The sequence below is a fragment of the Dipodomys spectabilis genome, unplaced genomic scaffold (genome assembly GCF_019054845.1).
Source record: "Dipodomys spectabilis isolate Male_0828 unplaced genomic scaffold, ASM1905484v1 ptg000288l, whole genome shotgun sequence".
Taxonomy (NCBI): domain Eukaryota; kingdom Metazoa; phylum Chordata; class Mammalia; order Rodentia; family Heteromyidae; genus Dipodomys; species Dipodomys spectabilis.
Window position 1 is genome coordinate 3,184,816 of NW_024870965.1, and position 13,786 is coordinate 3,198,601.

Consider the following 13,786-nt stretch of genomic DNA (forward strand, 5'->3'; position numbering starts at 1 on the left):
GTGCTGTCTCTGGGCTTCTTTTACTCAAGGCTAGTGCTCTAGCACTCAAGCCACAGCATTACTTTTGGCTTTTTCTGAGTAGTTAATTGGAGATAAGAGTCTCATGGACTTACCTGGCTGGGCTGGCTTCGAACTGTGATCCTCAGATCTCAGTTTCCTGTATATCTAGGATTACAGGTGTGAGCCACCAAGGAACACTGGAAGAAATCAGACTAAAAATGCCAATTGGGTTTTTTTCATTCCCTCAAAAGCATCAAGTCTGAACATTGAATAGGCCGAGTAATAATGTAAGGTACAAAGACACAGACATGAGAGTAATGAGTTTTTCAACAACTGAGCAGCAAGGGGAGGTAAAGGAGGTGTTTTTGAATAAGGAGTTGGAGTTTGAATATGTGTACATTCTATAGCAGACAGATATGTTTATAATTCTATATCCAACTATCTATCTATCTATCTATCTATCTATCTATCTATCTATCTATCTATCTATCTATCTATCTATGAGGAAGATGGGAGTTTCTGGGGAATCTTTGCTGAGTAGATTGCAGACAAGCAAATGAGACCAGAGACCCGTGGTAGGAGATGATACTGGATTTGGGCTGGAATGAAGGCCGCATGGTCAGATGGTTTGTCTCCTCTGTGAATGAGAAGAAGACACCTGCTGAGTATGTGGAGTGGGTGGAGAGATGGGGAGAGAATTTGAAAGAAGAAGCATAATTCAACCAGGGGATTTGGCAGACTGAAATAATTTCCTTGGGCTTATCACGCAATCAGCTGTGTTGGGATGGACATTACACTGATGATCATTTTGCTTTAAAGAAGGTTAGGTTGGCTAGGAAGGTGGCTCAGTGGTAAAGCGCTTGCATGCATGAGGCCCTGGGTTCGATTCCTCAGCACCACATAAGCAAAAAGAAAAAAGCCAGAAGTGGCACTGTGGCTCAAGTGGTAGAGTGCTAGCCTTGAGCTGAAGAGCTGAGGGACAGCGCCCAGGCCCAGAGTTCAGGCCCCATGACCCGACCCCCCCCCCCCCAAAAAAAAAAAAAAAGAGGTAAAGAAGGTTAGGTTGTAAGATCATTTGCATTCTGGTGGATATGAAAGCAAACTTTGCTGAGCTCATGTTCCCATGCATGCAGTGCAGGGACCCAGGGTGGAGGATGAAAGAACCACTAACATGAGGATGACCCGAGGCAGATCCTGAGCACAGGAGGGCTGCACAGAACCTGAATATTTCAAAGGGAAGTTAAGAATTCATAGATATCTGTCTTTTTCTTCATTAAAAAAAAAGAAAGATCAAAAACACTGGAGACATTCTCTATTAAAGCTGAGTTCAGGGGAACTCAGCATGGTTCCTTCAAGGAGAAAATGGAGAACATGGGAAGTCTCAAGTCTCACAAAACGGAGAAGCCATTTTCTTCTAAAATAGACATGAAAGACTGATTATTAGAAAATTTGCCAGGTGTCAGATTTGCAGGCAGTTTAATTTGTTTTTATGTATTTTTGAAATAGGAAAATAGATATTTAGCTAATAAATATACTTGGAACAAAGAAGATTATGCTATGAGTAGGTAAAATTCTAAAAATTAAAATGAGAATATATTCATTGTTTTTGTCAAATATAAAGCCAACCCTTTGGCATTATGAACAGTCCTAATAGTATGAATTAAACAGGATAAAGAATGGAATTCCTTTTATTCTATCTAATACTTAGGACCCATTTTCTTATTTCAGAGGCTAGTCCTAAATATACTCATTATATATGTCTTTACATACTAAGTGGGATATGTATTTGATATCATATTTGTTATTCCTGAACACATGAATATAATAGATATATCACTATATCAATATTTGTAATTCTTTTTTTTGGAAGTACTGGAATTTGAACACAGGGCCTTGTGCTTGCTAGGTATGTGCTCTACTACTTGAGCCATAAGATTGGCCATTTATTTCATTTTTCATGATAATGAAAGAGCATCTCATAATCTGGCGATAAGAAAAATTACTTATTCTTTGATTGATGGACTTTTTAAATGTTAAATCTTCCTAACTTTCTTTCTTTTTCCTTTCTTCCTTTCTTCCTTCCTTCATTGCTTGTAGGTAGAAGTCAAATGAGGAATCCTAAAATGAAATGGAAGAACCCTAAACATATTTACAAGGACAAATATAAATACAAAATAAGGAGAAAGATCTCAAAATCTAAAATAAGATGATGATAAGAGGAAGGAAGAAAAATTTTATAAGTTATTTTTATTACCTTTACTGAGAAGTATAAATAGACTTTACCAAAAACATTTAGGAATAGAGTAGTATTAAACCATGAGCATGCGCTCAACTGCCTGAAAAGTACACTTCTCCCATTAAAAAAAGTGAATATAAAAACATTGGCAAAGATGGCAAGAACATAAAGATTAAGGAAAATAGGCCAAAGTGTACAAACACACAGTAGACATATCAAACTTGAGAAGAGCTTAGCTTTCCTATTCCAAGAGGAAATCAGAAAACCACCTAAGAACCTTCTGATCCACATGACACTAAGTCATTTGGTAGATAGGCGCCCTTACTTCATGTATGTTTCTCAGCAGCTGAAGCATTCTGTCTCCCTGTATTGATAATTTTGTCCTGTACACTATGTTATGACTATCTGAGCGACCTTTGGCAGAAAAAGGATTCCTTACCCATGTGCTAAGTGGAGCAAGCTTGTTGCAGTGTAAAAAGAGACTATTATTCTACCTGTGTGAGATATCTAAAGTTATCAAGTTTGCAGAGAAAGAAAATAGGAGTTGGAAGAAAGGGAAATGGTGAGTTATTGTTTCATGGACCCAGAATTACAGTCTTATAACATGAAAGGCTTCTTGATATGGCTGTACAATGGTGTGAAGATATTGCAATTACACTATAAAAACAAGATGGTACTACTAAGTGATGTGTATTATATTACCATTTAAAAATGTGTATCAGAGCCAGGTGTTATGAGTAATAGCAGCTACTCAGGAGGCTGAGAATCTACATATTGTTGTTTGAAGTCATATTGTGGCTGTCATCTCAGCTAAAGCAGGAAGTAGAAAATGGGAGGATCAAAGTCTAGCAGAGACCTGTATAAAAACGTAGACCCTATGTCAATAACAAGCAGTGTGAAAAAGACTAGAAGTATGGCTCAGTGGTAGAATGTTTCCATGAACCCTGAGATTAAACACCAGTGGCACAAAAAAGCCCTCCAGATTTCTATTAGATTAAAGCACAACCACTGAAACAGAAAGATACAAGGATCACAGGCTGGATAAAGTGAAAATCATAGTGAAGACAATAAAGAGGCAAAAATGAAAGCTTTCCTAGAGCGTCTTTTACCAAAGATACAGATACCTCTCCATGAATTAACAGAATAGTAAGTTTTATGATGTAGAAACTTCCTAAGACATAATAGGATAGACATTGAATAAAGATTTTATCCTAAATTACTTCAGGTAAGTGAGATATTAAAAGATATGAAAGATTCTAAGAAAAAAACAATATTCTCTACCTTACAAATGTATCTTGATTGGCTATAAAAAAAACCCCTGCCTTTCTGAAAAATGAACACCATTACCTTTATGTCAGAATATGTTCTGAGTTAGTCCTTGCTCCAGTAGCGGGAAAACGGCGCCCTGAAGGAAGAAAGTCCAGTCAGCCTGTGGGAAGAAGTTGGTAAACATATTAGTAAGAGGATGAAGGACATGAAGATGTATTGATCAATGACCATGAGTTGTAAATATTTTAAAATAGAAGGAAGAGAAGTGTAAAGAGCCAAGTAAAGCATTGTGGCATGAAAGCTTGGAGGTGTATGATATAGTAGATCTGGCCCCTGTCCCAGAGCTTTTTCACTCAACCTTTTGAGCCACCAGAGCTCCACTTCTGGCATTTTGGTGGCTGATTGGAGAGGATAGTCTCTTGGGTTTGTCTGTTCTGGCTGGCTTCAGACTACGATCCTCAGATCTCAGGTTTCTGAGTAACTAGATTTCCCTAACGACAAGCTTGACAGTGAAGTACTATATGAATAATGTTGCCTCAGTAAGTTAAAGTAGTGGGGTAGAAACTTGGATTTCACAATCTAGCCCTCCAGGCTGAAGGATGCATAAATAGTGGCAGAAGGCTAGGTAAGTAAGTACAGTTTCTGCTAACTTTTTGGCAATAAAAAGAATTCCCAAGAACTGTTCTTTAGGCTTCAGATGTAAGATGCAGGGGTGAAAAAAATATGTATGCATGCATATGTGTGTGTGCACATGTGTATAAAATAGCTCTACTCCCCTGAAATCACAACATGAGAGGGGGTACTAAGGAAGGGTGAAGATGGATTGGCCAGATTGGGTGGAGAACTCCACTTATTTGGTAGGAGTGGAGCAATTGAGAGCTTGTTCATGGGAAAGAAAACAAGTCCCACATTAGAATATAAATAATGGCACACCATTGACATGGAGTTAGTAATTAAAGCATTTTTCAGCTGATTGAGGAATCATGTTACTCTTTCTAGTATATATCTATCAATTGTGACTCAGGGCTTCATCAAGCTTAGAAATCAGTGCTTCTTTGATGTCTTTGTAATCCTGGTATGATCATCTATTAACATATTATTAACATAGATACTAATGTCCAGAAATATCAAATTGGGAATAAAGGTGACTTGATCCATCTGTGACTTTCTTAATGAGAAATGAACATTGAAAAACAGTGAACATCAGATTCTGTAACCATTCTTTCTGTGACCAAGATGCTAATTTAGTAGTTCTCAGAATGCTTTTTTGGTATCAAACATATTATGGCCAAGTTATTCTTGTTTACTCTAGAAATAAGTCTGTTGGATATTATCATGGTTGAAAGTTACATCTAGAGAGACCATATATTCCCATACTATTATTTTTATATTACTTTAAAGTGCTCTCCACCCAACTCTAACTTAGCTAGGACATGCTGGAGATAGTAGATCAAATGAATAATATAATGGGCTTATGAGACTTTTCAGAATGTTCCAGCACTAGTTTGAAACTACTTGAGGCACTGCTTTGAAGATGTCCGTATCACAGACTGTTCTTTTTCTTTTGAGAGGAAAAATTGGAGCCACTCTTTGGCCCTGAGCTCACAATTTCTAACTTATGTGAGTTTTAAAGAAAATCTGCTAGCAAAGCCCTGGCAGAGCAGCATGCTGTCGGCCTCCAATGGCATGGCAAACAATGAACAGTCTCTTTCTTCCTTATTCCTTGCCTTTCTCCTTATATTTCCTAATCTCTATATCCATACCTAATATGATTGATGCTTTGCCTTCGTGTTACCTTTTAGTAAATATTCACAGGCTAAAAACACTCACACTGACAAGGTGATAACAAGCCAGAGGAAAATGTACACATTTTTCCGATTGATGCAGTTCAAGAACATCACATCCTATGTAAGTCCTTACAATTCATTATGTGTTATGTTCTTTCTAGTCTATCTTGTAACCTATATTTTTGTATCAGTTCTTTCAGATCATAAAAATACTAAGTCAATATTGCCTTCGATATCAACTGGCTCTCATTTTATGCTTTGATCTCACTTTGTCTTTACATTTTTAAAGGAAATACTTCTTAGGGAAGAATGAGAACAAATTAACTGTGTTATTTTAAACACACCAGTGATTGACTTGGATCAATCAGGTCAAAGTCCTGAGATGCCAGGTTGCTGTTTGCTGTGCAAACAAGTGTGTGTGTGTGTGTGTGTGTGTGCTGCCTTTGAGGGCTTCCAGCTTGTGCCCATTAGTGGTCCAGCTGAACCAAGTGGTAGGTCTATTTTCTTTCTGAGGCATCTCCATTCTAATCTCTCTAGTGGCGGCACCAGTTCACGCTCCCTCCAGTTGTGTACAAGGCTCCCTCCCCTCCACCCCTTCATCCTTATCAGCATTGTGTTGTTTTGTAGTCAGACGAAGGGTTTGTTTTATTCATAGTTTATAGTTATGTCTTCTCCCTATACTTATACATATTAGAAGCAGAATTTATCTATGTACTCTGCCATTTATATCCTTTGTTACAAAGAGTACAATGGGCCCGGCACTGGGGGCTCACACCTGTCATACTAGCTATGCAGGAGTCTGAGATCTGAAGATCACACTGTGAAGCCGATCCAGACAGGAAAGTCCTTAAGACTCATCTTCAACTAAACATGCATGCGTGCACACACGCACACCCCTCCCCCCCCCCCCCCAACGTGCAAAGCTGGAAGTAAAGCTGTGGCTTAAGTAGTAGAGTGCTAGCTCTGAGTTAGTTCAAGCCTCAGGACTGGCACACACACACACACACACACAAGAATACAATAGGAAATTATTTTTTGCTGTGTAGCATAGTCAGTCAATCTAGGACATTACATGTAGTAATACAGATCACATGCAGTGATCTGCCCTGATTGTCCTTCAGAGAGAATTTGCTTTCAGCTGGCACTAGGCTAGAAGCACTAGCAGTTTTTACATTGCCCTCATTCAATTTTGACTCACAGGATTTGGAGCTGGAGTTTGGTTTCTTAGCAGCAGGCGGATCTCTGTCTCAGGCTCACAGAGTCTGGATTTAAGTCCCTTCATTTTTTGTACTTTGACAGACTCTTAAAACCAGTGTATTGCTTTCTGAACCCCAGGGTCTGCGGACAGATATGCTCGTAATTCTTAGTTTGTTTTGCTACTACTTTCGAATAAGCCATTGTTTGAAGAGAAAAATCACCCTCTAAATGCTGGGACAATTCCTCTGGGCTTTCTTTGTGTCTTAAATATTGGCCTTACTTTTTATTTTTTTGGCTTTGCAATTCTTAAATATCCCTGTAGGGCAATGCTCCTTTCCATATATTTGGTTTCAAACACTTTTATCTACTAACAGCAAGAGATCTGGACTTTATAAATGGCTTTAAAAATATGGCTTTAAAATATGCATTTGAGAAGGTGGAATGTGACATGATGAATGGTACAGCATCAGCAACTTAGACTGACTTTGAAGAAAATGTAGATGAGTTTATGTAAGTAGACTGATAAAGCAAAGCAGGCAGACTGTTAGTACTGATGAATTTAGGTGCTTCAACACTAGTTGGGCTGAAGTGTTTGTTCAAATATTATAACCATTCATCATTTTAAAAAGCTGGTGGGAAGTACATGTATTCAAGTAGGCTGCACCAACTAGCACTCCTCCAGATCCCAGCATGGGATCAGCATGGCTGTTCTAGAAACTAGATATTTGCCCCGTGTAATACAATGGCACAGTTTATTATATTTTATAGACAGAGGAGGAAACCTAGACTACATGGCTCAAACTTTCCCATCCTTATTCTTATTCAGCCTTCACGTAGGAAATGTTTTATTAAAAAGTACTGACACATAAGTTGGTCAATACCATATAAATTCTATGCCACTTGTTAGGCTCTGTGGTTGATTTATGGTCACATTCAATACAGTGAGCAGAAAGCAGAGCTTGATTCAAATGACAACTTCTCCTCCTCTAACACTGGCTCTGTATGAAATCAAGGGTGGAGTGAAGGCAGGGGCGAATGACTGTTACACAGAGAGCTCTTCTTGCTAACTACCCACCTCTAACCGAACAATTATGGCTCTTGGACCTTCAAGGGGATCAACAAGAAGAAAAGGCAGGTTGATATATTTGTGGACTATTCTTTCAATTCAACCATTGTAGCCTTTTTTCCCCTTCTCTCACATTTCACTATCTTCTGACTCTTCTTTATTAAGGTACATCTTTAGGACAGGTAGATCTTTAGGACCACGTCCTGTTAAGTGTGTTCTAGGTGGATTGTGTTCATCTTCTGGATCTCTGATTCTCTTCTCTACTGGTTTTGCCTTCTCTCTTTTTCTTAATCCCAACACGGTGAATGCACACCAACACTCTCAGGTAGTCTTTTTAATAAGGATGGTTTACTATGTACAACACCCGCAACAAGGAAGGGTTTTCTGGAATTTCTAACCTTATGTCTTTCATCTTTCCTGTCTTCCTTTGCATCTTAGAAGAGCGAATAGATAGCAAGCATGTTTTCTAAGTTCTTAATTTTTTATTCAATCCCAGGCTCATTCCTTCTAATACTAAGCTTCTGAAACTAAGTTTTTAAAGATATTTTTATAATTAAAAATTTTCAAATTTTCTTGTGAGCTTTAGATATTGACCATTTTTTGGCAATGCTTTATTGAGATACAATTCCCATAGCACACAATTCACCAATTTAAAAGTGTACAATTCAATGTATTTAGCATAATCATGAAGCCTTACAATCATCACCACAATAAGCTTAGATCATTAGCATCTCAAAAGAAGGTCACCTACGTTTCAGCTGTCAGTCCTTCCTCTTCTGTCCTCCACACCAGGACGAAACATCACAGATCTACTTTTTATCTTTATGTATGTTGCTGACACACCCAGTAAAGGAGAGGGCTAGAATCCATGGCTTTTTGTGACTGATTTCTATCATGCTATGTAATGTTTCTCAAGGTTCATCATCTTTTAGAATGTTCTGTTGGTTTCCATTTCATTACTTTTGACTCTGAGCTTTATTATTTCTTCTATAACTCCCTGGATTGACTCATTCTTGCTATTCCAAGACATTTTGGCATATCATCAGGTTACTAACTTGAGAATTCACTGATTTAAAAATGTATTAACAAAGGAGGAGGCCAACAATGCTTGATAAGAAATGTACTCAGTACCTTGCCCAGTAATTGTAACCCCTCTGTACGGTATTTTTACAATTAAAAAAAAAGGAAAAAAAGAAATGTACTCAGTACCTTGCTCATGTAACTGTAACCCCTCTCTCTGTGTTTTCATAATAAAAACTTATTAAAAATATATATGTCAGCATGCATTGCTATAAGTGTCCTTTTCAGTTTGAACATTGTTGTTAACCCACAGGTCCTATAAGTTGTATTTTTAATTTTACTTGCTTTTTAGGATTTATTTTTTTCCTTTTGTCCATATTGGAACTTGATCTTGGGGCCTTATGCTTGCTAAGCATGTACTCTTCCACTTAACCATTTTTGCTTTATCTTCCATATAGACTTGAATTTGGGGGGGCTGGGCTGAATTTGGACAATGATTGTCCTATCTGTTTCCCATCTAACTAGGATTAAGAGCATAGACCACCATGCCAAGCTTTTTGCTCAGCATGCTTCTCAAGTATCTGGGATAGTGCCGGCTTATTCAAAGCATTTAAAAATTTCCCTGTTGATGGTTCAGAAATATGTTGTTCAACTGTCATATGTCCGTACAATTTTGTACAGACTTTTTTCTATACAAATGTGTACAATTTCTGTACACATTCCTTTTGCCACATATTTCATTTTTATTCCATTATGATCTGATACGATATAAACATTATTATATAACGTTTCTATATTTGATAAAAGGTCTTTTGTGGCCTAAATTAAATGAAATTGTGGTCTTTAAATTAAATGTGGTCTATTTTGGAGGAAGTTCAGTCAGCTGTTGAAAAAATTATCCTGTCACATTATTTTTTTCTTGTTTCAAATATGTTGTGTTTGTCTCATTGATTTAATTTACAAATTTGTTGGTTTAGTGACCTGGACATCTTTGGTTCTTTCTTAGCTTTCATTTATGCGTTTCTAGCAGGATTTATTATTTCCTGAGCTTTTGTGATCATTCATCTTTTTCTTCTTCTATGTACAGAATTCTTCTCTCAGAGAAGTCCTCTTTTCCAGTCTTCTACCCACACTTTCTGTCCTGCCTCTTATCTTGCCTCAGAGTTGACATGCTATCTAGCTCACCCCTGTTTTCATAACCAGGATCTGAGTTTCACCTAGTCACTTCCTAGATGGATGTGTATGCCCATTTTAAACTGTACACGGTGTATGTATATATATAACATCATTGATTGCCCCATGGCATGTACAGTATTTATGCCTTTATACACCTTTAATGTGCAAGTATACATATGATAAACATATTATAAAAGTGGAGTCATCATAGGATTCTGAGTGTGACAAAACTATTGGCTTTTAGTGGCTAACTAAGCCCTAAAAGAATATTTGAATCTAAGAGAAATTCAGAAAGGAAATTTAAAGAAGTATAACTTCGTTCAATAGTCAGTTTACTTAATACCCTGATATAATCCAGAAAATTAATGTCCTGCTGCTGATCTGAACTGGTAAAAGTGTCCACAAGGAGCTCTTTACAGAGATGGCTTGAATGGCTATATAAGAGTAATTTCTAATTATAAGATCCAAATGGTAAACAATAAGGAACTTACAACCCATTCTAAATATAGTTTAATTTCCTTTACTGATTTTCTCAGAATTTCAGTCCTTTCAGTGAAATTTAATGAATTTCTTTCTCACTGAGCTTGACGTATTACACATTTTAAAATATAGAAATGTGACTTAATGAGTGTTTCATTGACTTTCAGTGCTAGAAGTAGAATATTTTTCCAAGCAAATTGATTCCAACCAAATTAATTAATTCTGGGCAGGTGGGCCTGTCTTGAGTGTTCCTTCTAGTCTTGGCTACCTAAGAAGAGTAGACTGGCTCGTTTTTGATCTTATCTACTGCAAGGCCATGGAGACCTCAAATCATTTCTCATGTGCTATGTGTTTCAGAGAATTCATCATCATGCTCACCTCCCACTGGGCAGGCGCTCATTCATCACTGAAGTCAAATGCCCTAATTCAGATTTTGGTTTGTTTTCTGGCCATGGAGGAGGATGAGCTGAGATGGGCTGGTGATTTGGCCATCAGGCTGCCATTACTATACCTAGATCTTTCCTGTCAGGACGTAGTCATACCGGGAATTGACAGTCAATTACCAGGCATTTCATCATGGTGAAACACATTGTTTTTAATCCAAACAAAAGTAGTACAGTCTTGTGACACAGTCCAGATTTTAAGTGTGGGTAAAGTGATACATAATTTTGAAGATGGAAACCAGAGCTCTTCCATTTATTGTAGAACATAGTCTCAAGAACCTCAGAAACTACGGAGAAAGCATGGAGAGAGAGAGGAGATGACAGGCAAAGGCAATCAGTGAAGTATCTACGTGTGATTTCTTGCCACGGTTGTGTTATGAATAGGACACGTAGCATCTTGGTTTATAAGGCTTGAAGGCAGTCCTTGTTCAAATGTGACAGTGGTGGTCTCAGATTCCAAATTCATCTCCACAGAGCAGTACAAATTCATTTTTATGAACAGAAATGAGCTGAACAATAAAAACTTGAGACCCAAATGGATAATAACAATTGCTGTATAAAGGTGCCTGTTTTAATTAGAGTCACAATAGGATTTTTTTTTGTTTTTGGTGCCAATTCTGGGGCTTGAACTCAGGGCCTGGGCACTGTCTCTGAAGTTTTCTGCTCAAGGCTGGTGCTCAACCACTTGAGTCACAGCTCCACTTCAGAATTTGGTGGTTACTTGAAGATATGAATCTCACAGATTTTCCTGCTTGGGCTGGCTTTGAACCACAATCTTAAGCTCTCAGCCTCTTGAGTAGGTTGGATAACAGGTGTGAGCCATGGGTGCCTGGCTACTGTTATCCTTTTAGTAACCCCTTCTTCTGCAAGTGGGGTAGTCCAGATGACCATCATAACATTCCACACGCAATGGTGTTTCTGGTGAGTGATGAAATCTATATTGACATACAAATTCAACTGTTTCTCCTGATTTAGAATAAAGCTTTTGCTGTTCTCTCCACCTGAACATTATGTGATGTCTTTCCATAATTTCTTCTGATATTACACATGGATCTAAAGAAAAAAATCATAAAATATTACGATTCTTCTCCAGAAACTGTCACATTTTTTTTTTCATTTAAAAAAAAATTTAGTTTTCTTGTCAAGATGATGTACAGAGGGTTACAGTTACATACATAAGGTAATGAGTACATTCCTTTCTTTGTTTTGTTTTGCTTTGTTTGTTTCAGTCCTGGGGCTTGAACTCAGGGCCTGGGTGCTGTCCCTCAGCTCTTCAGCTCAAGGTGAGTGCTCTACCCCTTGAGCCACAGCACCACTTCCATGAGTCTTCAAACATTGATACCCCCTCTCTTGTTTTCTCCAGTTTCCCCCTAAGACCTCCCTCTCACTTTGTAAGTTCATTACACACACACACACACACACACACACACACACACCCCACACACCCTAGACCAGCCATGGCTGGTGAAGGGGAAGTTGGGTGTGATCAGCTCACAAGTGCTTCCCTCTACAGACGCACAGACCACCCGGTGATCTGTGATGATCATCCCATTGATCGCCTTGCCATCCTCAGGATGACGCCATCCTCAGCCCGCGCCCCCCGGAGCCTTCACCAATCAGGGCCGTGGAGAGGGAGAGCATGACCCCCCAGGGGTGCGCACCCCCTGCCACGGGCCCTTGGCAGCCAGGCCCCGGGAGTGGGGGTTCGAGTCCCCCGTGCGCCCCCCCCCCCCCCCCCGCTCCGGGGCGGGGGGGTGGTCCCCGGGTGACCGCGCGCCCCCGCGCCCGGGGAAGGGTGTCCCGGGGTGACCGCGCGCCCCCGCGCCCCGGGGGGGGGGGGTCCCGGGGTGTCACCGTCACTCACGCAGACAGCGGGGCGGCTCCGACCACTCCCCGTTTCTGCACGTGACTCTCTTGTTTCCCTGGAGCTGGTACAGAGACTGACACTGGTACTCCACGGTCGCGAGTGGCGGGTACACGGGCAGCGGGAACGAGATGGTGTCGCCGTTGTCGATGGGCGGAGGGGCCTTGCACTTTCCGGTGGCGTCTAGGGAACGTTGGATGGATCGGTTATGGAGAGGCCACCCCGGTGCGCAAGCCCGAGCACCACAGAGGTGGTACCCGGGCTCCACCGTGACCCTGGGGTCGCGGGCCCCGAGGCGACAGGCAGGGCCCCTGTCCTGAGGATGAAGCCACGCTTATCTCCAGGAGAGTCGCACAGACACGCGCCTGTGCGCATTCCTAGTAAAGAAAGGCTCCTGTCCGCGCAGACACAACACGCCTTTCAGTCATGTCCACTCTCAGTTACTTCCTCTTACCTCCTCCATCCATCCTCCTTAATTTTTTTTTCCAGGTTCCTGTAGACCTTCTCCCACTGGAGTGTAAGAGAAAGGATTCTTCAAACAGAACTGAAATGGCACCAGGAGGTAGTGACTCAGGAGAGAGAAGAGATAAGACGGAAGGTACGCAGGAGAATCTCCTCCATGAGTTTGTCAACTGTGTTTGATATTTGAGGCCAAACTCTATTATTTGATAGTGACACTCCCTGTTCATAGAGGAAATGCTGAAAGCATTTTTAATTAAAAGGTGGGGAGGGTAAATTGTAGAAGTTTCTAGTTTTCCATTGTAGTGTATAATGCTATAGAAACAGCAATCTCCATACAGGGGTGTATTTGGAGAATCTACATAGGGGATGGGTATTGTAATGCCTAGAGCAACAAGTTTAAAAGGGTAGATTGGGGATGCTGTCAAAGACACAATGAACATAAATCCAAATAAGATTGCTTAAAAATAAAATGTCAGACAGCCTTAGCACATCAATAATTACATTAAATGTAAATGGCCTAATTTACCAGTCAAAGTATCACAATGGCAAAGTGGACTGATAAACAAGACCCAAATACCTATTATCAATGTAAAAATTCACTTCATCAACAACAACCAAAAAATAGATATAGCCGGGCGCTGGTGGCTCATGCCTGTAATCCTAGCTACTCAGGAGGCTGAGATCTGAGGATCATGGTTCAAAGCCAGCGTGGGCAGCAAAGTCCATGAGACTCCTATCTCCAATAAACAACTAGAAAACCAGAAGTGGCGCTGTGGCTCAAGCATT

The 13,786-nt window shown here is 39.9% G+C and overlaps 1 protein-coding gene across 2 annotated transcripts in view; it reads right to left on the bottom strand.

Moving 5' to 3' along the window:
* Nucleotides 1-11,431: 11,431 nt before the first annotated feature.
* LOC122126710 (complement factor H-like) overlaps nt 11,432-13,786 on the bottom strand; it is a 49,192-nt gene continuing 46,837 nt past the window's right edge. Inside the window, exons 21-22 of one of the 2 annotated variants that reach the window (XM_042701167.1) lie at nt 12,539-12,721; nt 11,432-11,727 (exon numbers count right to left, since the gene is read on the bottom strand). In XM_042701167.1, coding sequence (XP_042557101.1) covers nt 11,522-11,727; nt 12,539-12,721 — 389 coding nt within the window. In that variant the 3' untranslated portion in view covers nt 11,432-11,521. The other variant, XM_042701168.1, reaches the window with a different exon arrangement.